The 23,911-nt window shown below is 42.0% G+C and overlaps 1 protein-coding gene across 1 annotated transcript in view; it reads right to left on the bottom strand.

Annotated features, from left to right (window-relative positions):
* The window catches only part of IL5RA (interleukin 5 receptor subunit alpha), a 34,572-nt gene extending 12,309 nt beyond the window's left edge, over positions 1-22,263 (bottom strand). Inside the window, exons 1-8 of the mRNA XM_044255236.1 lie at positions 22,228-22,263; positions 17,577-17,661; positions 15,876-16,021; positions 14,500-14,638; positions 11,423-11,576; positions 11,160-11,347; positions 8,987-9,132; positions 5,538-5,676 (exon numbers count right to left, since the gene is read on the bottom strand). Of these exons, the coding sequence (XP_044111171.1) occupies positions 5,538-5,676; positions 8,987-9,132; positions 11,160-11,347; positions 11,423-11,576; positions 14,500-14,638; positions 15,876-16,021; positions 17,577-17,649 (985 nt within the window). The 5' untranslated portion in view covers positions 17,650-17,661; positions 22,228-22,263. The remainder of the gene's footprint in view (positions 1-5,537; positions 5,677-8,986; positions 9,133-11,159; positions 11,348-11,422; positions 11,577-14,499; positions 14,639-15,875; positions 16,022-17,576; positions 17,662-22,227) is intronic.
* Positions 22,264-23,911: the final 1,648 nt, after the last annotated feature.

Genomic DNA, 23,911 nt, shown 5'->3' with positions numbered 1-23,911 from the left:
TTAAAAAAAAAAGAAAGAAAGAAAGAAACAAGGGAGTGAAGAGATGTTGGCTTGGTTGTTATTCACCATGGAGGTGACCTTGAACAGGTGACCTCTCCAGCTTCCATGGTCTATTTGGTAAAATGGGGATAAGGACTGAGTGAGTGGGTAAATTTGTCAGGCCAGTGTTAGTACATAATAGTTGCTAAATAAATATTTGTTTTTATAATTGCAATTAAACACATTGTGTCAGAATGGAAGAATCAAGAGGGCTTCCCTAAGTCATCAAAGCAAGACCAAAATTCAAGGGCTGTCAGAATCCTGAGAATGCAGAGTAATGAACTCAGACCTGGAGGGGAAAGGAATGCACCAAATCATCAAGATACTAGGGAAACAGGAACACAAGGCATGAAGGGTCTGAATCCTCAAGGGTCTGTGTTAAAATGAGATTACTGACAACTTGATCATAAGCTGGCAGAGTGTCACCCTTTCACAAACCCTGGCTCCCACTGCTCATCTTCCTGCCTCTATTTCCCTGGCTGGCACCATGACCTCTGGGATGTGAAAGCACGATGGAAAGAACAGGGTGAGGAACCGGTCCTATGGCTTGGTTCCAGACCCAGTTTACCACTTTCTTGCTCTGTCACTTCAGGCATTTCCTTAACTTCTCTGCATCTTTTTTTCACATAATCTATAAATCTATGTAATTAAGGAAATTTTTTGTCTGTGAAGATACACAAGATCGCATAGATGAATGTGCCTAGCATGGTGCCTGGTTCGACAATAGTCCTTGCTTCCCCTGAGCTGTTGTCCCATCTGCAAGACCCTTCGTGGGGTAGAAACCATGTGTGGAAGACCAGCGTGGGCACCACTAGAGGTGGCCATGCCGGAAAACACAGTAGAATACCCTGTTCCTGACCATTGGAAACTGAGTCTGGCATCTTCCCTCTAGCTAGTCCGCTAGTCCCTTTCCCTCCGTCAGGCTACGAGGACCGCATAAGGGTGAGATGGTCCCCCCCACCCCGCCCTGCGAAACCTCCACCCTTCTACCCCCTCCCGCCCCCGCTGCTGAGAGCAAACAGTGGGCCTGCCAGGCACTAACCAGCCTTTGAAACCACTAGAACCTGGATCTGAGGACACAGTTGACTGACCTGACTACCATGTTCACCAACCGGAAATCCCCCATTTGCAAAGAAAACCCAGAATCCCCACAAGTTCCCTCAGCCTCAGGCAAGCCCAAGTGGGCTTTTCAGGTTATCAGGTCACCTCTTTTTATTTTTTTAGACCAGTTTTGTCAGCGTTCATCTCCTTCCTCATGAAAGCCTTTTCACTTGCAGAATTCTTTTTGAAGACCTAGGGAAACTGAATTTGGGACCTCGGCCACGTTTGCCCTTCCTGTTTTCCTTTGCTCGTTTTCTCTCTGTTCTACCACAGTGAGAGAATTTAAAAAGAAAGTATGTGGTGACAAAGCAGAAAATAAAGGAGGAGAGAGCGTAGGAGGTGTCCAGGGTGAGGCTGCAGGACCTGCCCTTGGCTTCTGAGTCCAGGTGACCCGGGCCAATGCATGTGTTTCCTCACATATTCACAGCCTCTTAAAGTCCACAAGAGTTGCCTATGGGGACCTTACTTTTCATCTTAACCCAAATGTTTAAACATATCCCTGATATTCTTCTTCCACCTACTTTCCTGAAGTCCTTATAGGCTCTAGGCTGGGTCCCATGGCTCTAAGAACCAGTCCCCCCACCGCTGCCCCAAACTGTGACGGGAGAGCTAAGGCCCGGATTTCCTCTAAAGTGTCTTGTGGAAAGAGATGCCTACGAAGGCAGCAGAGGATGGCGGGAACATTTTTCTCTACTCCTGGAGGTACAAATGCTACGTATCTCAAGCCTAAAGAAATCTTTAAATTAAAAGGTGTTTTTTTTGGGGGGGGGGTTGTTTTGTTTTTTCTGGTTGTGTTTTTATTTTTGTACCTGGTATGGTCGTGACATAGCTGGTGGCCTTCAGATAGGGCCTTCAGTGAAGTTGGGGGCAAACCCAATCGCTGGTTGGGAGGGCCATGCCTGTGATTGCGGTTAAGACCCGTCTCTGATAAGGTCTCAGAAAGACTGAGCCTGACCAGTGACAAGGCAGGAAAGGCGTGCTGGGTAGACTCACATAACCAATACTCTCTTTTCCAAAGGGAAGGGTACAGCTGTAGGGCATTTCATTTTCATAACTGCTTTTCTCATGCATGGTGTGTGAGGTTCATGGAGTGGGGAGAAGGAGAGAGATGAGGGACTGAAGCAAATGGTAGGCTTCATAGGACCAGGGTCAGGAGAGCAGAGGTTTAGGTAAACAGGAGAGATCATAGGGGAACAGAAGAATCCGGAAGTTAAGAAAGATTTAAAAAGGAGAAAGACATGTGAAAATTAGGAAGTTAGCTCTTAAGATAAGACGCAGAGGCCAGTCGAAGAAGGGCAGTTGATAACCAGTGTTGATAAAATGAAACCAACTGCTATTTCCATTTGAAAACAAACATGTTTTATGTGTTGGAAATCCTAGCACAGGAGGGCCCATCTAGGGCTAGGGTTCCGGACACTTGCCTGCTGGATCTTCTCACTGTCAAAACTTAGCCTTCCTGGGTCTCACTATTGAATAACCTTGGGCTATCATGGGTTAATGAGTGAAGCAAATCTATTCCACTTTGCTGATGGATGACTATGTCACCTATTTGAGAAAATTAGCTATTAATAGCCACTTCTGGGCTGTTTGAGAACTACTGATTTATTTAATATCTCTGGGTCTCCATTTGCTTATATGAAAGGAGATGGACTTAATAATACGGGAGAACGAGGTGGTATTTGAGTGGGGCTGCAGAGCGGAAATGGAAGGGGAGGGCTCCAGGGCGCCATACATACAAGGTGGGAGAGGAGGAAGGGTGCCTGAAGGAAATGAATGGAGCGACAAAACTGCCTGATAGACTGCAAGCTGAGCGGAATTATGGTTGCATCCTCAAGGGGTAAAGAAGAGCCATGCAACATGTCCCAGAAGAGCCCGGACTTCCTATTATGTTTATTAATCATCTTGATGAAAATGGAAAGTCTGCATTGATTAAATTCACTAATGATCCTAAACTGAGTAGGGGAGTAAATTCCAGAAACGATGGATTTGTAGGTGAGTGGTAATATTAATCAGCTCATCTTATGAAAAGGGTGGCCGTAAATGAAATGGGATTTGCCATAGATAATGGCAGTGAGGTATACCTGGGGGGGAATTATAATGAGGCTAGTTCTGAACTAGGAAGCTGTTATTTGGGAAATAATAATGGGAGGAAAGCTCTAAAGTGGAGAGTGAATAATAAATTAAAAACAAGCTTAAAATAAATTCTCATTATGGATCACAGTTTCATTCTCAGCACTTCTGTGGTGGCCTGAGGGAGTGCAGAAGAATCTTGGGGGGCAGCTTGCACATTTTGAAGTGAAGGTACTGGGAACTGGGACCCAGCGAGGTTAGGCACAGGTCACTAGTTAGGGATGGCAAACCCATGCTCGCTCATCACCATTCTGTACCCTGCCAGGGTGACAAGAGATCAGCACTCCTAAGACCTACATGTAGGCTGAGAATCCCTCCCAGCACAGCGCATGAAGCCAGCCCCGATCCCTTGGCTGGTGAGGTGTTATCTTCTGCCATCAAACATTTGAGTCAGAGAGCTAGACATTGACAGAGTCACCGCTGAAACCCAGATTTCCTGATCTGTCGCTTTTGCTCTGTAAGTTCTAAACTGTCTATGGTCAACACTGACCTGAACTTCACGATTCAAACACTCGGAAAGCAGAACCGGTGTCTTAGCCAGGGTTCTCATCTTGGTTTCTGCTGTGTTGGTTTGACGTCCTTGGGCAGCATGGAAAAAAATCTCTGAAGCTCTCTGTGCAGTAATGTTCGGGAGATACTCAGAAATATCAATAATTCAGAGCCAATGAGTTTTGTGCCCTTGGGGAATAACGTAGACTTAAAAAAAAAGTGACCAAATATAAGTAATGAAAATTAAGCTTCTATCACAGGCATTTGATAAAAGGAATAATCTTGTTAAAAATTTCCTGGGACTGATTAATGTTCTCTTTTGCTCTTGGCAAGCAAAGTGAATCGACTTTGTGCAGAAGAAGCAGTGTGGAGGGAGGTTGTGTGTGTGCTGGGTCTGTGCGGCCAGGTGGGGGCATCAGCCTGGGGAGGAGAAGACAGTGGGAAGACTGGCCTTGGCACAGTTGGGAAGTAGGTGCACTTTGCCCCATCTTTGTTCCTTTTATCCTTCTTGTTTGTCCCGCTTCCCAGGAAGACTTGTGCTGCTCCTCTGAGTTCCAGTGGGGGAATATGGGGGCCACCCCTTAAGGCTGTGCTGATTGTGTGTCACACAACTCTAGGGGGTGCCATTCCCTTTTGCAAACTCTGCAATTCTGCATGGTCAGCCCCCCTGCAGACTCATAGTCCCTCTGCAGGTCTTAGGCCTTTTCTCACCTCGCCCAACCTTCTGTGGAAATCTACCTGATATGTGTCTAATCTGACTCACACCCACATAATCTAATGGGTCACTGCCCACGAATTTCCTGAAGACCCACCCATTAGCCTAAGTGAATGACTTAAATGGAAGATTTTACAACGGGCCTGAAAGAAAGCTCTCCTTAAGTACACTCTTCACATGATCAATGAATACCCCATAGGATGAGTGAGAAATAACATTCACACGCTTGACCAGCCATAACCACACAGTTAGCTCCCAGGATCTCATCATTGTTTAATTTGTTCAGCACTTTGCGTCTTGCCATCGTCCTGTCACCCCGTGACCTTCCGCAGGCAGCTCTGCCACGTCACATCTACCACTCACTGGGCATACAGAGTTAAGCAAATTGCCCAAACTTGCAAAGCTACTTTCTCATCTGCAAAATAGGTTTGTTGGTAAGATTCACGGAGGTAATGGGCGTCAAGCATAGAGCCGTGTTTGGCAAACAGCCATCCATAAATGTCACCTGTGATCATTGTTTTTTATTTCACGGTACCCCGTGAGGCAGTGAGGTGGACATTATGTGTTTTGTCCGGGGAACCCAAGCGAAGTCAGAGGGGACTTTTTGCAAGGGTATGCAGTCATCACATACCACAGCTGGGTGTTACGTTCCTGCCACCTGGGTACGACTCCCGTGTTCCCTCCACTGTTCCGTGTTCTCATTGATCTCATGCAACACTGAGCCACATACGTCCACGTCCTCGGGCTGCCTGGTGGCAGCACACACAAGAGTTAGGTTAGCCGCTTTCTGACTGTCTACTTTGCCATAAAACATCTACGGAAACCCAGTACACCCAGGCAATGACAAACAGGCTGTAGATTTTCTGTCTTGAAGGTGCAAGGCTATACCTGCAGGTTATGGGATCGCTGTCTGAAGCCGAGTGAGCACGGCAGCCGTCAAAAGGGCAGTAGGCTGACGGAAGAGGAGGCATTTGGGTCCATGAATGAATGTGTACACTTTCCAGGATTATCGGTGTTAACCATGAGGAAGGTTGCTCGCTTTAAAATAAAACAAGAGACTCACCCACGTATACTGTTTGGCTCCACTCACTCCATAACCCCGTCTGTCTGCACACAGAGCTCACGGCTGCTCTCACTTGAATGGAATACTTAGAAATATCATCAGTTATCGAGATGAATGTATTCGTTGTCATTTTTTCTGTCTAAATGGGGGGAAAATAGCGTTATAAGAATTTCTGGACATGTAATTTAAGTCATGTCAGTTATCAGAATAGAAGTGACATGTCTCACTGTTACCTGATCCATTGAAAATCAATAGGACAGGCACTGATTCATTTATTCTAGAAAGTTCCAGTTTGAATGTGTTGGCAGCTACCCTTTGGGGTAAGCAATCTTGTAACCAAAATAAAGAAAAAGTCAATGGTAACATCTAGATGATTTGTGTGGGTCTAGTGATGTTTCCTGAGGAACAGACTGGAGTGGCCAGTAGAACGCATAATCTCCCCTCATCTTGTCCCACCATATTCTGCAGTCATATTACTAGACAGTGTCACTTGATTTCCATGCTTTTCAGCAAGCATCAGCAAACCACAGTGTGTGGGCCCGTCCAGCCTGCTGCCTCTTTTTGTAGGGCCTATAAGCTATCGATGGTTACTGTAACTCTCAATGATTGAAAAATATCAAAAGAGATCTCATGACACATGAAACTGAAATTTCAGTATCCACAGGTAAAGCTTTACTGGAACATACCCGTGCCTATTTGTTTACATATGTTTACTATGGCTGCTTTTGTTCCCTAGTGATAGAGCTGAGTAATAGTGATAGAAACCATACAGCTTGCTAAGCCTAATATATCTGGCCATTTACTAAAAAAAAAAAAAAAAAAAAAAAAAAAAAAAAAAAAAAAAGAAGAAGAAGAAGTTGTTTGCCATTCCCCAATGTGTAGGAATGTCTCAAACTGAAGCCATCGGGTGGGCACCGTGATAGAGAAGAGAAAAGAGCAGAGTCCCTGAATCTAGGAAGGGCTGAGTTTGAACCCTTTACTCCAAATGACCTGCAAGGCAAATTCCTTGACCTGAGCCTCTCTTTTCTCATCCATAAAATGGGAATAACAACACCCAAGCATGAATTATTGAACTAAATGGAAGTACCTTTGTAATTCCAAGTTTAAGAATGTACTGGGTCGAATCCTATGAAAACTATGAATATTCAACCCATCTTTGATGAGCAAAAACAGCAATGTTGGTTAGTTGAATACAATAATAGGTGCTCAGTAAATGCTAGTTTGCCACAGGAGATCTGGGCCAATGTCTCTAGTGTGACAGTGAGGCTATTTTCTCACAAATGAGCCTTTCTCCGTTCTTCTCTCTACTGTTCAGTGTCCACACCATTCAGCTAATCCTGTAGGCCCCACACCAGAGACGTATCCCTAACACCTGCATCATGCATTCTTCTGGGTGTGCCCCCCTTGCTCCCCTACCCCATGACCACTGCCTGATGTCTTTTGTGATCTTCGGCTTGGCCCGTTGCCAGAACCACTAACCCCACGTGCCTGTCCACATGCCCCCTCCACACGTGTCTAGCTTTCATGCTGCTACCAATATTATTCTTTGATTTTGCAGATGCAGTCGCAGTTCTGTACTGAATTGAATTCTAGAGTAGCTTTCAGTGCCTCTGGCAGTGGTTTTAAAAGTAGAAACCACTCCTTTTTTTTTTTTTTTTTTTCCCTTTTAAATCTCAGTCATTCTGGGAAAAGTCCCAGTGTAGGATCTAGACTTATTATCCCAAGGTTAGCTTTATGTTCAGACCGACTCAGTTATGGCCACTTGGCTGAAGGAGCCTCGCTCTCTTATGCCTTCTGCCTAGACCCCCTGTCACTCCAAGAGCACTTGGCAGACTGCTGGGGGCCAGGAGCTATTTATTTCTGAGCCTCAGTGAGGGAAACACAGAAATTGAGAGGCCAGCTTCAAAGCTGTTGTAGCGATTTGACATGGCCCCAACATCCAAGCCCATGCTTGCTGGGCTTCTCTCTGGGTATATTTGATTTTTCTAGCCTTTCCTTTTTACTGTATTTTACAAAAGAACAATTGGAAATTGAGTTAGAATTCTAATGAAAAATTAGAAATTAGAGTAGAAATTTTTTAAAAAAGAAGGCCAGTCTTTCAGCATAGGTATTTTAGGAAGTGCTGCTTACAGAAGTGGGTCTCCTCTGCTCACCATGCATGTTTCTACTCCCCTTTTCTGATTTTGCCCAGTTGGCCCTCAGTAGGGGGTTGCTTGGCCTACCCCCTGTGCCTGCTAAACTAGGCCCCTTGATGGCAGAGACACTATCTTCCTTATCTTTATACTTCCCACACAGAAACCAATTTCTAAGGATTGGCTGAATTAAATTGGATGGAGTGGAATTTGCTTTGCCTACTATCAGTAAGAGGCCAGCAGTAATCCTAACTTCCCTAAGATTTGCCAGTTTAGTAACTTTGGGCCAAGGGGCTTAATCTCTTGGCCTCACTTTCCTATGTAATGGGAATGAGGGTGACTTAATAGAGTTACTGGGAGGATGGAATAAATTAGCATAATAAGGCTTGACCCAGAGCTAGCTGATGCTTCCTCAACTCTGGCCGGCTTCTCAGTTCTTTGTCCCTTCAACTTTTTGTTCCTTAGTGCTAACAAGTATATTTCAGTTGCAGTGAAGACAGAAAACATAATATTTACCATCTTGACTCTGGCAGTGAGTACATTCACCTTGTTGTGCAACCATTTCCAGCACTCTTGGACCCTCTGATACTGAAACTCTACTCATGAAAAACAGCCCCCACACCCCCCTCCTCCCAGCTCTTAGAAACCACCATTCTACTTTCTGTCTCTTTGCATTTGACTACCCTTGGTATCTCCTGTAAGTGCGGTCCTATAATATTTGTCTTGTTGTGACTGGTTTATTTCACTTAACACGGTGTCCTCCAAGGTTCATCCAGGTTGTAGTATGTGTCTGAATCCCCTTCCTTTTTAAGGTCAAACAATAGTGCATTGTACGGATAGACCACATTTTATTGATCCGTTCATCACCGGTAAGTGTCCACTTGTTTCCTCCTTTTGGCTGCTGTGAATCATGCAGCTATGAACACGGATGTGCAAATTTCTCTTTGAGATGCTTCTTACTGTTGTTGTGGATGTATACTAAGAAGTGGAATTGTTGGATCCCACAATAATTCTATTTTTGATTTTTTGAGAAACCGCCATACTGTTCTCCATAGCAGCTGCAACATTTTATATTTGCACCAACAGTAGTGCTCGTGAGTTTTTATCTGATCCTTTGTGTTATTTTGAAGCCAAAGTATGTCCTTTCAACACAGAATGTCAGTAAAGATTGGTTTATTTTTACAAAACTTGCGTAGATGCAAGTTACCTTTGCCCTTGTTAGTTCCAAGTTATAAGCACAGCTGTCACTGAATAGAATTTTAAAAATGTTTCTAAGAGAATGCGATCATCAAATATTGGAATAATCTGAAGAATTACCTGAAAATAATTTTTCCTTGCATTGTAAATCTTCACTTCATATTCAAAGCAGTGACTTGGAAAGGCAGAAATGGGTTTCTCCCACTGAATAGAAAGATAGGTTCCTTCAATCTCTGCTGTGACATTCACAGGAGGATTAATTCGATCTAGGTTAGAGAATGAAAGGTCAGTGGTCTGGGCTGATAAATTCAATCCACTCATACTCCTCAAGGCATTTCTAAGATACAATCCTCTTAAGTACCTACCCTTGGGATTTAGCTGACTGATCTCCAAGCCCCAAGACCCCAGTGGCTCACTGATGACTCCTATGCTGTAGTGCTGAAGAGATTTCTACTGGAATCTTAAAGGATTCCTATTCCAAATGCCATTGAATGGTGGGGTCCCTTTCCCCTTCAGCTCACTGCAAGATCCACCTGGCTATCCCTGTTTCTCCTGCAGGACCAGACTGAGTCAACCTCATCCTGGAGAGAAATTGCTCTGGAGCTTTCCCCTGAGCCCTGCCTCTGCTGAGCCAGGTGTGTGGCCCTGGCTAGTAATTTCCTCATTCTGAGCTTCAAGTTTTGTTTCATTTTGTTTTGTTTGCCTTCTTTCAAGTTTGTTTGGGGGATGGAGTGGGAAGTTTCAACTTTCTCTTGTATAAAAAGAATGGATTGCACCACATTTGTCTTAATTTACAACTCTACAGTTCTCCTCCCTGACTTACCACTTGATTATCTTGTAGTGATGTGGGTGGAAATCATTTCTAAGTAAGCATTCTTCTCTTAGGTTATGTGACTTAGATCTCACAATTAATGAATCATAGGGGCAAGCTAAGAATGGGACCTCTTGATTCCAGAGCCTGCCATTCCCTAAGCAGATAAAAATGTAATCAAGAATGTATTTCTTTTAGTAATATGAGGAATTTATCTCAAAGAAATAAAAATCATACAGGAAAAAGAATTCCTGTGGTCTGTGTCAGGTTGTGTCCATTTTCATATTAATATTGTTTCCTACATCCTCCTCAGCATTTTTTATTACCAGTTTTCAGGAAAGTGACATTTTTAGGTCATTTGAGAAATAGACTATTGAATAGAATTGCATAACCTCTTTAGTGAGATGGTTCTTTCAAAGAAGTTCTATTTCATTTGATAGAGATTTAGATAAATCCTGTCCCTTTAAATAATATTTTATATATTTATAATTATGTATAATTACCAGGCACTGTGCTAAGCACTGTATGGTTATTAACATACTTAATTCTCACAAAAACCTTGCAGGAAGTATTAATTTCTCCCCATTTCTTTCTAACGAGAAGACTGAGGCACAGAGGAATGACCAACTTGTCTACAGTCCCTCAGCCAGTCAGCAGAGGAGACAGGATCCAAGCCTAGGCAGCCTGACTCCACAGCCCATGCCAGTAAATATGCCACGATCGAAATCTTGAGCGTTAGTAATAAGAATGTGACAGGAAAGGCTCCTGATGAGTTTCATTAATACAAGTATCTAGGATGAAGGAGACTATTTCTATTTTGAGAACAGAGCAAATGAAACCTTAATACGGTCAGATCTGAGAATCACACGTTGAGCAAGACATTTTCAGATCACCCGAAGGAGACAGACCGGAATGGCAAAGGATCCTAAGAGGAAAGCATGAGGAATTGGGAGTGGGAAGCCTGCAGAGGAGAAATCTCAGGATAAGAAAGCTGGCTGTCTTTGGCTAGCTCTAAGACCATCTTGGGATGGAGATGAGAATTATTTGGAGGTGGTACCAGTCCATCACAGGACCAATGGACAAAAACATCGAGTCAGAGCTGAGAAAGGGCTGCTCCCTCTAGCAGTGAGTTCACGTGCTGGTTCAGTGATTCTCATGTGGTAGAGATTCTGTCCTCCGTGGGACATTTAGAAATACTGGGAGACATTTTGTTGTCACAGCTTGTGGGGGAGGATGCCGGTCTAGTAGGTAGAGACCAAGGATGGTGCTCAAAATCCTGCAAGGCACAGGTCAGCTCCTGCGAGAGAGTTACCCGACCAGGAATATCGGTGGTGCTGAGGTTGAGAAAGCTGGTCCCTGTGATTGTCAGGCAGGGGACAGATGGTCACTTAGTATTGGAAAATTAGTCAAACTAGGTGATCTTGAGAATGCCATCTAATGCTGGGATTTGGTTATCTCAGCTCTGAGTTGAGTCTACCTTACCAATTGCATGCAGAGCAAACAGCTGATCTAAAGGCTTGATTGCGGCACATTGGCTGGAGCCATTAGCGTGCACCGCCAGCAAGTCACTCCCTCGGCTTCTGATAAACGTCCTCGGAAACCAGCACGCGATGTTTCTCTTAAGTGTGTCTTTCCTGTACTCCTGGCATTCTTCGGTCGAGGAACCATACCTAAATGGCAACACTCATAAGTGGTTAAGACAAGAGGAAAAAAATGCATTTGCATAAGTAAAAATAGGTACTCACCTATAGTAGAAGAAGTATTGGGTATCCTCGGGGGCATCCTTGCCAACGAGCCAGGTACAGTAAAGAGAAACTTGGTATGGCCTTAATGGATTAGAGTTATTTAACGTGGTCGTCGTAGTACACGTTAAATTCATAATTGAGGTTCCAGGAGACCCTGGATAGTCAATAAGAGGGTCAAAAATAAGAATAAAACATTGCCACAACAGCTCTTAAATTTTGCCCTTTCTCTGAAACTGTAGTGATTGGGAACATCTTACCATGAAAAGTAATTGTTACCACAAGATTTATAGAAACCTACTGGCAAAGGGCCAGCTTATGAGGGGGTGAAGCTAGGATTCCAAAGGCTGAGTTTCTGGCATTGAACTTTCTGGTTACTTTCGACTAAGGAGGTGTGCATGTGAGATTTCATATTTGTATGAAACTTTAAGAGCAGTGCAAGAGGTTGTTATTCAGGCCTTGGGGCCCAGGAACTTTGATATCCTAATGCCACATTTTTCATTCATTCATTCATTCATTCATTCATTCATTTATATATTTGACAGAGATCACAAGTAGGCAGAGAGGCAAGCAGAGAGAGAGAGGGGGAAGCTGGCTCCCTGTTGAGCAGATAGCCCGATGCGGGGCTCGATCTCAGGACCCTGAGATCATGACCTGAGCTGAAGGCAGAGGCTTAACCCACTGAGCCCCCCAGGAGCCCCTAATACCACATTTTTCTATAATGAGCTGTGATACCTTGAAGCCTACTCTTCTGGACCTCAGCTTTTCCAGCTGTAAACAGGAGAGTTGGCAGAGAAAGGTCTCCAGTGCTGCTTTCCGTCCTAGAAATATGTGATTCATTAGGTCGCACCCAAATGGGTCCTGAATAACAGAGATTGCTGCTCCAAGAAAAGTGGGTGCTGGCAGCACCGAAAAAATAACAATACTCCCTCCTGCACCTGGGGGCTCAGTGGATTAAGCATTTGTCTTTGGCTCAGGTTATGATCCCAGGGTTCTGAGATGGAACCCCACATCAGGCCCCCTGCTCAGTGGGGAGTCTGCTCCTCCCTCTCCCCACCCCTGCTCTTGCTGTCTCGCTGTATCTGCTGCTATCTCTCTCTGTCTCAAATAAATAACTAAAATATTTAAAAAAACAAAAACAAAACATTCCCTTGGAGAGTCTATACACACTAGTCTGTTGAAGTCAGCTTTACTGTGCAAAGATATTAAAGAATCATGCAATTTTTCACCAAACGCATTATGTTCCCTTCACCCAGAATTTGTGAAGATTTGACTGGAAAGCCTTGTTTCCATTTCAAACCACATTGTCACCATGTTAACTAGGCCTCTCTTCTGAACACATGTGGCGAAACTGGCCTTGTGGTTGTTCACAGGCGGGGAAAAACACTTTGTGCTGAGGGCCAGGGAGGACCTCATCAAAGTGGGAGCCCTTAGATTGAGTCTCAAATGATAGAAGGGGTCTTTTTAGCTTAGTTTAAGTCAATTCTGTGCTCACATTTATCACTGTCAGCCAGTATAGTTCAAAGCAGAGAAGAAGACAGGCTCCTCTTGTCTGCAGAGAAGTTGGACAAAGGGACACTGGCTACTTTGTGTTATTACCATGCACTGCCAGATAGGTTTTTTCTGTATATTCAAATATGACAAAGGTACATAGATTTCACGTGGGTGCCTTGTACTCAGTGTGCTGTTGCACACCCAAATATAGTTTGGACTCTCCTGTTATCTGTTTGTCTCCTACCTCTCTTCCAAGGAATTATTTGGTATGAATTCAGTTTGATTCAAGGGAGAGTTAATGTTTCATTCATGTCACCATATATTGGCATGCTCAGAGAATAATTAGAATTGCGGACACGTGATTCTGAGGTAGCCACACAGAGGTCTGTATTTGTGACCTTGTGTCTGTCTACCTTAGATTAGTCTCTGAACTTGAATCGAGGCCATTGTGCATTGGCTGCTCCATGGTCTTTGCAGTGTGTTCTCATGAGTGAACAGAAAGATGTTCACAGTGCTGCTCTACATCATCGATGCAACTCAGGGGTTGTGTAGCCATTGCATTTAGTGAGGTGACACGATAATGGTTGGACGATTACCTGCAGGTCAGACGGGCCAAGACAGCTATTACTAGGAACCCTCACATGACCTGGGACACAGTGATCCTTCTCTCTTTCCCGTGTGTGTGTGTGTGTGTGTGTGTGTGTGTGTGGTTTTTTCCAAGGGTTTAATCACAGGTATCACTAATTCTACATATCAGAAACCCCAGTTTTCCACAGAGGACAATATAGACAGTGGCTGCTGTCTCTCCTCGTTCTTCATGGTGGGTTGTTCAGTGTTGTGGCTTCTGTGAAGCATCAGAAGCTTCCTTCAGTTTGCTGTGACACATCCTAGAGTGCGGAGCTGCATAGCCAGGATGGGGGGATTGCTCCTTCTGGAAGGTTGTATTGCTTGCTCTCCCGGCCCAGTAAAGCATGAGACACCGTCCCTGTTGCCCACCCCCGCAAGGCTTATATCCAGAGGTGGCAGTGTATAAAGCTATTAATTTGTGAAAGATAGAGGCATATGTGCCAAATGAGTAACACAGCCCATGAATGGGTTTTGAGGAGGAAGAGCCTTCTTCGGTGTATAGGATGAAAAATAAAAGGGCTTTATAAAGGAGGTCCATTTTGATTTGGGCTTTGAGGTATGGGAAGGATTCAGAAAAGTAGGCAGAGGGGAATCCAAGAAAGCAAAGTCTCTGAGGGAAGAAAAAGCTGCTTCAGAAGAGGGGGTGCGGGGGCAGAGTTCACGTTAGAAATCTGTCTGAGAAAAGCAGAGGAATCATGTTGGGTATGGTTGGAAAATGTCTTACAGCCCAATTATGAAAGACCTCATTGGCCATGATTTTGCTGATGACCCTGTGATGTGGGAGCAGGGAAGTGAGATGTGTGAGCTGTGTGCAGGGGTGCACCAGATGGAATGGGGTGGGTTATGAGTTAGGAGGAACTGCCAACTGACTATGGAAAAGAAAAGCCAATTACTTTTCCAGCTTTGCCTGATCTGCAAAGTCAGAAATACAATGTGAGGCTGTTAGGCACCCATCTTACCCGGAGGGGCTTTAAGCTCTGCAGAAACCCAGTTGCTTGCGAGGAGGGAGTGGCCGTCCCACGGAATGGTCTGCACACTTGCTGAAAAGCCTTGATGAAGAACGGTTACGCGTTTGCTTTCAGTGTTTCTGGTTTCATACTAAAAATAAACCCCACAAGTCATGATACAGAAAAGGGAAAGAGCATTAAAAGAGCTATTTTAATCTGATAGGCATTTTCTTCCACTCTTTAAATGGCACATAAATAAAAGGCAATGAACTAGTTCGGATAGAACAAAATTAAGCACGTGATTTCACAGGTACATATCTGCTTATTCCCAAACTCATCAAGTTAGGTAAATACATACAGCTTTTTATACACCCCTCATACCACAACAAAGTTAATTTTTTAAAAACGAGCAAATAAATAAATGACCCAATTCTAGCTTTTGGGTGTTAAAAAAAAAGTACAATAATATATAACGATTTATCAGTGATAGATGAACACATTCCTATAGAAACAAACAAAATACTATGATTAGGGCTCACATTCACCTCAGCCCTCTCTAGTCCCAGTCTCTTCCGCAGAGGGTACTTTCTAAGGGAAAATTCTCTAGAATTCCATATTGAAAGCAAAAACAGCTAATACTGGGTCACCTGGGTGGCTTAGTTGGTTAAGCCTCTGCCATTGGCTCAGGTCATGATCTCAGGGTCCTGGAATCGAGCCCCATGTCAGACTCTCTGCTCAGTAGGGAGCCTCTTCGCCCTCTCCCTCTGCTCCTCTTCTCCTGGTTGTGCTTTTGCTCTCTTGCTCTCTCTCTCTCTCAAATAAACAAAATCTTAAAAAAAAAAAAAAAAGCTAATACTAATTGCGTCTTCCTTCATCTCATTTTACTACACATGTCCTGTGTATTGGGGGCTTTAACATAATCCCTTCAGTGGGATACGGAAAAGCCCTTTCTCTGAGATGTGTAGTGACAGGCCCAAGGTTGCCAAGGCAGGAAGTGGCGGACCCTGGATTTGAACTTTGCTTCTCTGACTAGGCCTCCAGCCGCTTCCCATTTTACTCCACTGCTCTCTTCCCTATCTTTTTCTCTTTGCCTATTTTCAAGTATCAAATCTGTTTTACCTTCACATTCACTACACTTTCTCTTCTTGGTGAAAGAATCAGGGCAAAGTTAAAATGTTTGTGCTGCTGCGGAATGCCTAGCAACACGCCTGGCAATAGTTCACTGTCATTTCAGCAGGCACCCTACTCTGCTCAGAGTCTAACAGAAAACCCTTGAGTCCATATGTTTGGGGGGGAGGAGGGTGACTTAAAAGTTCATTCACCGGGGAAAAAGCAGTCAGTGTTAAAATGGACTCTGAATAAAGACGGCTGTCAGAATAAATACTTACATCTTCTTCTTGCGGAGCATTTATTCTCACGCGATAGCCCAGCTCCACATTCCCTGGCTCTTGATCAGGATTTGGTTCCCAGCGCAAAAGAACCTGAGCTAGACCAATAACGTTGATGGTGAAATTGGTAGGTGGGAGAAGTAAAGCTGTTGGTGAAAAGGAGCCACGTGATGTTCAATTGCATGAAGGTAGTAGCACTTTTAAATTTCCCAAGACCTTCAGGGTGTAGTATAGGATTTTATGAGCATTAGAAGGTATAAGATGGAAAGAATTTTGGAAAAACAGTTGCTTCAAACTGCTTTTAATTCATTATCTTTCTAACTTTCCCCAGGTATTTCCCTATAGCATATGCAGGTTTTTTTAAAACTGAAATATGAATACTTTAATATGTCATTTATTGTAAATACAGTCTTCAGGCTGAGGGCCATTATCTATAAATCGGCTGGAAAACTTACTGGTTTGTGGCTAGAATTTGTTCTAATGACATGGAAGAAAATAGGATAGAAAACATCAGGGTTTATGACATATAATGACTATGTTTCATAAACCTCTTTTTTCTACTACATCAATGTGCTTCAATATTTGTATTTGCACTGGTTCTTGAAGTAAAATTAATTTATTTCTCATTATGAGTCAAAGTCAAAACAATTTGTGAGCAAAACTACTTAGACCTTAATAGAAAAAAGGGTTTTTTCTTTGAACCACTGTTTTCAAAATAAAAACTTGCCTTTAAATTACAAAATCAATGCCTGCTCATTTTAGGAATTTTGGAAAGCACAGGTGAGCAAAAAGAAAAAGAAAGAAAAGTTACCTCTAATCCTGCAACGGAAAATAGTGGTAATATGTGATCCATTCATTACTTTCTGTCCTTGGCATATGTTGCTACAACTTTTTAAATTGTTTCCTAAAACTAGGACAATATTGTACACACTATTAGGAAACTGAATTTTATTTACTTACTACTTGGTTCGGGTATTTCCATTGACCTTTAATTTTGAATAGCCTTGTACAACTCTGCATCTGTACCTGCCACATATGGAGCTTGTAGGGCTTTGTCTATAAAACACTGTCCACTATGGTAGCCACTGGCCATATACAGTTATTTAAATGTGAGTTAGACCAAATGTTCCTTACCCTATTTCAAGCACTCTGTGTCGCTTATGTGTAGTGTCTTCTCCATTACAGAATGAGGATATAGAATAGTGTCCTTATCATAGAAAGTTCTCTTAGACAACACTACATACAGACTGTGTGATAATTTTCTTTTTTTAGACTCTGCCCTTATACCAAATCCATAGATTAACAAGTTTCTGAACCAAAACATAGTGGAAGTTTTTTCTGCTTTGGTTGTGAGGACTCGTAACCAACCCCTTGCATGGAAAGCCATTCCACACATGGGCCCCAGCTCCACTCCACAGAGCCCATGCGCCCACCCTCCGAATAGAATTCCCCATTGTCATCAAATGTGCATTCCAGCCAACTTTGTTTTCTTCAAGTACTAGTGTGTTTAAAGAGTTTGGATTCTGATAAGAATAAGTATTCTTCTTTTAACAATCTATACATAGTTTTCAAATTGAGGGATTTTTTAAGAGAAAAAAATAAGGCTATCATTTTTTGTTATATATATATACATATATACATGTATATATATATATAATCTTTTTAAAAGAAACACTGCTGAATTTAATAGGTGGTACCTACAGTTTTTATCGGGAAGTGAGTCTGCTCTCAGTATCGCCATAGCCCACAACAGAATCAGTGATGCAGATGCCATGATAATCCCATCCTACAGAAAACAGAAGGAGGAAGATCCAAATCACCACCACATGCCATTTTTAAGAGAAACTGGAAACTACCTTTTACTGTAAAATGTAGACCTTTTCCCATTTGACATTATGAACTATCTGTTATGTGCTAAAAATACAAATATGAACAAATCTTGGGTTTTGTCTTTAAAAAGTGGATCCATAGTCTGAAGGGCAGGATGAAATGTAAATGAATAATTGTAGTCCAGTTAAACACTGTTGCAATAAAGGTGTGAACGGGACACAGTAAGAACCAAGAGATTTTTGAATTGACTCCAGAAGGATTAACTAGAGTTCTTTTTATTTTTTTCCCCCTAAAGATTTATTTATGTATTTTAGGGGGAAAAAGAGAGAACAGGGGAGAGGGGTAGAGAAAAAGGGAAAGTTCCATGCGGACTTGGGCTAAGCACGGAGCCCAGCAACGCAAGGCTCAATCTTATGACCCCAAGATCACAACCTGACCAATCACTCAACTGACTGAGCCACCCAGGTGTCCCTTAACTAGAGCTCTTGACACACAAAGGGGAAAGGCAGTCCTTGTGGAATCCACAGCAAGGGCAAAGCCAGAAGAACAGAAATTAAGTGGGTGAGTTTGGGTACTGAGCAGGAAACCAGAGCAGATCTTTGAACAGTAAAAATTCTGGGAACTGTTAATCAGATAGCAAATTCTATTTTAATTAAAAAGTATTTAAGTATGAGCCAACATGACAAGAAACTTTAAAACAATTTTAATGTGAGGAAGAGACACTTTGTGTCACAAAACTTGGAATAAATTTAGGACACTTTGAGCTTTGGAGAGGTTAAATATTTTGATGAATCCAAATAGGGGCAGGCCGTAAAAGGAATTAAAAACACAATTAGAGGCCTAAAGAAAATAAACACCCGCTTGCTACCTACTTGAAACAACTGGACAATGAAACAGGCTCTAGAGTTGTAACATTGTGATAAATCAACATGGCAGCCTGGAAAGTGTGGGTGTTAATGTCAGCATCCTGTTGGACACGATGTCGAAGAAGGGAGTGGATGCCTTGTTGGGAATTATCGATTAGAAATCTTGAGGGTTTCCTCTGGAGACACTGAAAGGCATTTTTCATATGGACTGTATTTCAAGGAACAAAGAATTTTAACAGCTTCCCCGTGTTGTGTGCTAACCTGGATTTTACAAAGCAGTTCTTCCTTTCATCGCTCATGCCTCCTTTTATTCCATGGGTGGTCCACATGGTTATTAGCCAACTGACAATGAAGAAAAAGAGTCTGAAACTTAAATAATCTTCCAAAGATCAAATATCTAGTAGATAATGGAACTTAGACATAATCTTGGATCTTCCAACAGCAAAACCTATGCTCTGTACTAATTTAAATGACTTCAGGTATTCAGTTTAAAAAAGGACACCTAGCTGGCTCAGTTGGAAGAGCATGTGACTCTTGGCCTCAGGGTCATAAGTTTGAGTCCCATATTGGGTATAATGATTATGTAAAAATACAACGTTTTTTTAGAAAGTTTGTTTAAAAGGACTGGTATTTGCAAATATAATGGTGACAGAACCACAGAAGATGACTTTTGGCTAAATGGAGAAAAAAGAAATTCTTTTTTTGTTTTTTGTTTTTTTGTTTTGTTTTGTTTTGTTTTTTTAAGATTTTATTTATTTATTTGACAGAGAGAGATCACAAGTAGGCAGAGAGGCAGGCAGAGAGAGAGAGAGAAGAGGAAGCAGGCTCCCTGCTGAGCAGAGAGCCCGATGTGGGACTCGATCCCGGGACCCTGAGATCATGACCTGAGCCGAAGGCAGCGGCTTAACCCACTGAGCCATCCAGGTGCCCTTGTTTTTTTTTTTTAAAGATTTTATTTATTTGACAGAGAGAAATCACAAGTAGGCAGAGAGGCAGGCAGAGAGAGAGAGGGGAGAAAGCAGGTTCCCTGCGGAGCAGAGAGCCCGACGCAGGGCTCGATCCCAGAACCCTAGGATCATGACCTGAGCCGAAGGCAGAGGCTTTAACCCACTGAGCCACCCAGGCGCCCCAATTCTTTTTTTTTGTTAAATAAATATTTTGTTTATTTATTTGACAGACAGAGACGTAGCGAGAGAGGGAACACAAGCAGGGGGAGTGGGAGAGGGAGAAGCAGGCTTCCTGCTGAGCAGGGAGCCCGATGTGGGGCTCTATCCCAGGACCCCAGGATCATGACATGAGCCGAAGGGAGACGCTTAAGGACTGAACCACCCAGGCGCCCGAATAAAGAAATTTTTAATTATTATTTTTGAGCTTACTATTTAATCAACTTATTACTTTCTATCACTCTTGAAAGTTGATTACTATTTAATCAACTTATTACTACTATCACTCTTTATAACGAAATCAGTAAAATATCTCAATACAGAACAAACATAGCAATGTCATACAAATCATTCAATTTCTTTTTCAAATAGAGAATTGCTAATCAGAATTGTGCTACTTTTGATAAAAAATAATGTTCTCTTACTCCGATCTCACACTGTAGAAACAGGACTTTAAAAATGACAAGAACAATAAAAGGTATTTTAATACTTTAACATTTTTCAACAAGTAAGAATTTTAAGGAGTTACAGGGAAGCATTAGTAATTTGCTGAGCAGCAAAGATACAAAAATAAAACTAAAAAAAAACCTTTAACAAATAACAATAAAGACCGTTTCCTCTGCAAGGTAAGGTCACGTCTTTGAAACGTCAGCATTTCCTGAAATGTTATATATGCACTAACTTTGCACTAATTGTCATTAAGAGGAATTCTAGGTCAGAAAAAAAAATGCAAGATTGATATTCCCTAGCGACCTGTACTGACTGGCAAAGTAAATAGTACGTTATGACCAAACATGTATTTGTTCTTTGCAGTTAAGTAATTGAAAGATAAAACTGTTGAATGTCTAAGTGGGGAGATAATTGAATATTTTACATAACCAAGCACCTTCCCCTAGAATTCATTACATATTCCAACATCATAGCTGCTGAAAATGGAATTACGTTTTGTATTCAATCACTCAAAATTTTTCCGATGATTATTATTATTTTGGGGGGCTATTAAACAGCCATACCCTTTTTTTCTCGTCTCATTGCGATATTTTCCAGTCAAAAAGGTGACACAACAAAATTACGTGTTCTTCAGACAACACAAGATACTCAAATAGAAGTCAAAATATTAGTGAGAATGGCAATTTTTTTGTGAGCCAGCTAAATTCCCCCCAAGACCGGGTATTACTGGAGCTTTGGCAGTTGACCCGGGTTTTCCGTAATCCTGTTCATTCTCTGTTTTGTTCCCTGAAAGCTCCTCCAGCCTTTGTCCGTGATCCCTTATTATTTCTGGTCTCAGGCATAGCAATTACCACTGCTGGAAAAACAACCCAAATCTCTCCAGGCTGTGTCTTTAATCCAACCGTATATTGTTAAATAGGTGTCAGCTGGGCAACCTTTTACTGTAGAAATACAGAGCTACCTCTCTAGCTTAAAAAATATATATATCAAAATGACAATATGATCAAATACTTAGGTACCAATTAAAATCCACCAGAAAGCTATCAAGTTGTTAAAATAACATTCAAATTAAGCAGAATGAAGCAAACTTGGACTTAATTACAATCATCACAAGTACAAACTCGGTTTTCTTAGAGATATCATAGGTTACTTGTTCCTGTGACATTTCACCGAGTCTACCTAAAATTCCTCGAGTGCCTTCTAAGAATCTGCCTTCTGATAAGTGTTCTATTGGAAATTTGGGAGAAAACAGGAGCATAACCTCTTGCACTACAGATGTTTGTAGAAAGTTGGGTAAAGTTTTGGCAATTGGCAATGGATTTCCCCAGTGTTCCTAAGAATCGGTCAAATTCTATTGAAGTTCAGACTTAAGAATATTTTCCCCTCTTTTTTTCTTCTCAACTTATTATTTTTTTTTTGCCTGGGGCATTTATTTTATAACCAAAGTTGTATATGCAACCCTGTTTTTAGAGCATTTTTGAGTCACTTGTGGTGACATCTAATTCCAGATTCAACCTCAGTGCACAGAAATTGAAAAGCAACGGAGAGGATTCATGCTCTGTTAGGCTCTTAAAAGTAAAGAGTTTACTTTTTTACTTCCTCTTTTTTTCCCTGTACAATGTAATCAGCAATAAAACTCATCTCTTGAGCAATGAAAAATAAATAACCCAAGGTGTAAAATGCAAAGGACACATTTAACATTTAGGTATATTGCATTACCCCCCAAAGGAAAACCCGTGCAGGCTTCCTAAAAATATAAATGAGTGATAAGAACTGCGTATAATGCATGCAGTTTTTTTCTTCTTATTCCTGGATTTTAATCAATTTTTTTAAATAGTCATAAAATAGAAGTCATGGGTTCAAATTGTTGCCCTATACATTCATAAACAATCTTTAGCCAAGGTAGGAATGGTGCTTCATTGGGAAAATGAAGGAAGAAGGACTTCGCTGCTAATCTCCCAACAGTGGTTAAAAATCTCCCAGCTAATCCCATGTGGTATGATTTGCCATCCCGCATCCGTGCTACCTCACTCCTGGCCATACCTGCCTCTGGTGATCCTCTTGTTTCCAACCACCGTGCTCAATAGCAGAGGGCCAGGACTAGATCCACCCTGTCCGTGCGTTTGGCTGCAGCCCCAGCCCCTAGCACAGCATCAGGCACAGGGCAGATGCTTGAAATGCCTGGTCCTGTAAAGAATAGAGGCAAATTAATACTCTACCAAGTCAGTAGGCTAAAACCTAGCCTGGAGAAAAACAGATCAGAGCACAGAAGGCTGGGAGCATGTTAACAAGCCTGGTCCATTTCAGGGGCGGGGTGGGGTGTGTGTGTGGTGTGTGTGTGTGTGTGTGTGTGTGTGTTACATTTGGTACCTTGCCTAAAAATTCCCGCCAGTAGCATTTCATGTAATGAAAACAAATGAGATGATTTGATCTCCAAATCTTTCTTTAATTTTGAAAGGCAAACTTTTAACAAATAGCTACACACCTTAATATATTTTTCAGTAACTACAAAAGAGAACACAACCTTTCATACAAAATAAAAATTGTACCAGGTAATGAAATTTTTGGCATGATAATCCGTTAAATTGAGTACTGAATACATTAATCAGTATGGTTATAAAAGCGGTCACTTTTCACGTGTTCATGAATGTTAGGCTCATGGGGTATTGAAGGATTTTTAGTTTCCTTTTTTAAAAAGATTTTTCATTCAATCTATTTCTCCTGTATAAATAAAAATTTAAAAAATTATGTTGCTTTGGGTAAATAATTAACAAAACCAAGTGAGATATTTTAGCTATTTTTGTTTTAGATACTTCAAATTATTTTACATCCTGTATCAAGTCAAACAATCTTGAAAAATCCCCGAATCCCCAGGAGAGACAAAAAGCAGAATGACTTCAGTTAGATACAATGCAATCATCTCCTTTTTGCTGTTGTTCCTTAATGTGTAGCTTTCTTAATTAACTCTGAAATGTCCTCACAAAGATATTTCATTAACTGCTATACCCTGTTTTCTAACCTCAGGTATTTTCTGAGAAATCTTGGCAGAGTCTATATTTTCCTTTTAATCCCTAAAGTACCTGCAGCAGTGGAAAACCATCCTCCCATATAAGGGTCAACAAAAACCATAGGTGTCTTGTTAATATGACTCACCTGGCCATGGACTTACTCTCCTCAGTTACTTAGCTGAGTTATCAGGGCGCAAGAATAGAGTGCCATTCCCAGAATTGATATGAGCTGCCTGACAGATGTTTTATAGCACCATTATTAGTTCTGCCCCTGCTAATAATAGTTACAAGGGGTTTTGTTTCCCCTTTTTCTTTAAAAATTCACCATATTTTTAGAAATCATTATTTCTCCCTTTTCCTATTCTCCTTCCCCCCTTCCCCACGTACTGAAATTCTTAGGAGGTGGAGCACAGGGCCATCTTAGAGGGAAAAAAAGGCATTTGCTCACTTTGCGATGAATCAGCCTTGGATCCCCACTCAGTGAGAAGTGTGCTGGCCGTGCCATCAGGAGCAGCTGCAAGGGCATTGAAAATGAATCTTCTTATCTCTGGGTGTACTTTTTGACTTAGAGGCGGTTCTCCTTCACTGTTTCATCATCACAGCTGTAATGGTTGCACACTCCCGGGCCGTTTGCTTGTTTGCCATGGGGGTAAAACAGAGCTTCTCTGAGCACATTTCCAGGAGCCTTTGTAAGAGCAGTTATGGACCGAGCCTCAAGA

This window comes from Neovison vison, chromosome 6 (genome assembly GCF_020171115.1).
Source record: "Neovison vison isolate M4711 chromosome 6, ASM_NN_V1, whole genome shotgun sequence".
Lineage (NCBI taxonomy): Eukaryota > Metazoa > Chordata > Mammalia > Carnivora > Mustelidae > Neogale > Neogale vison.
This window is presented reverse-complemented; position numbering and strand designations above follow the sequence as displayed.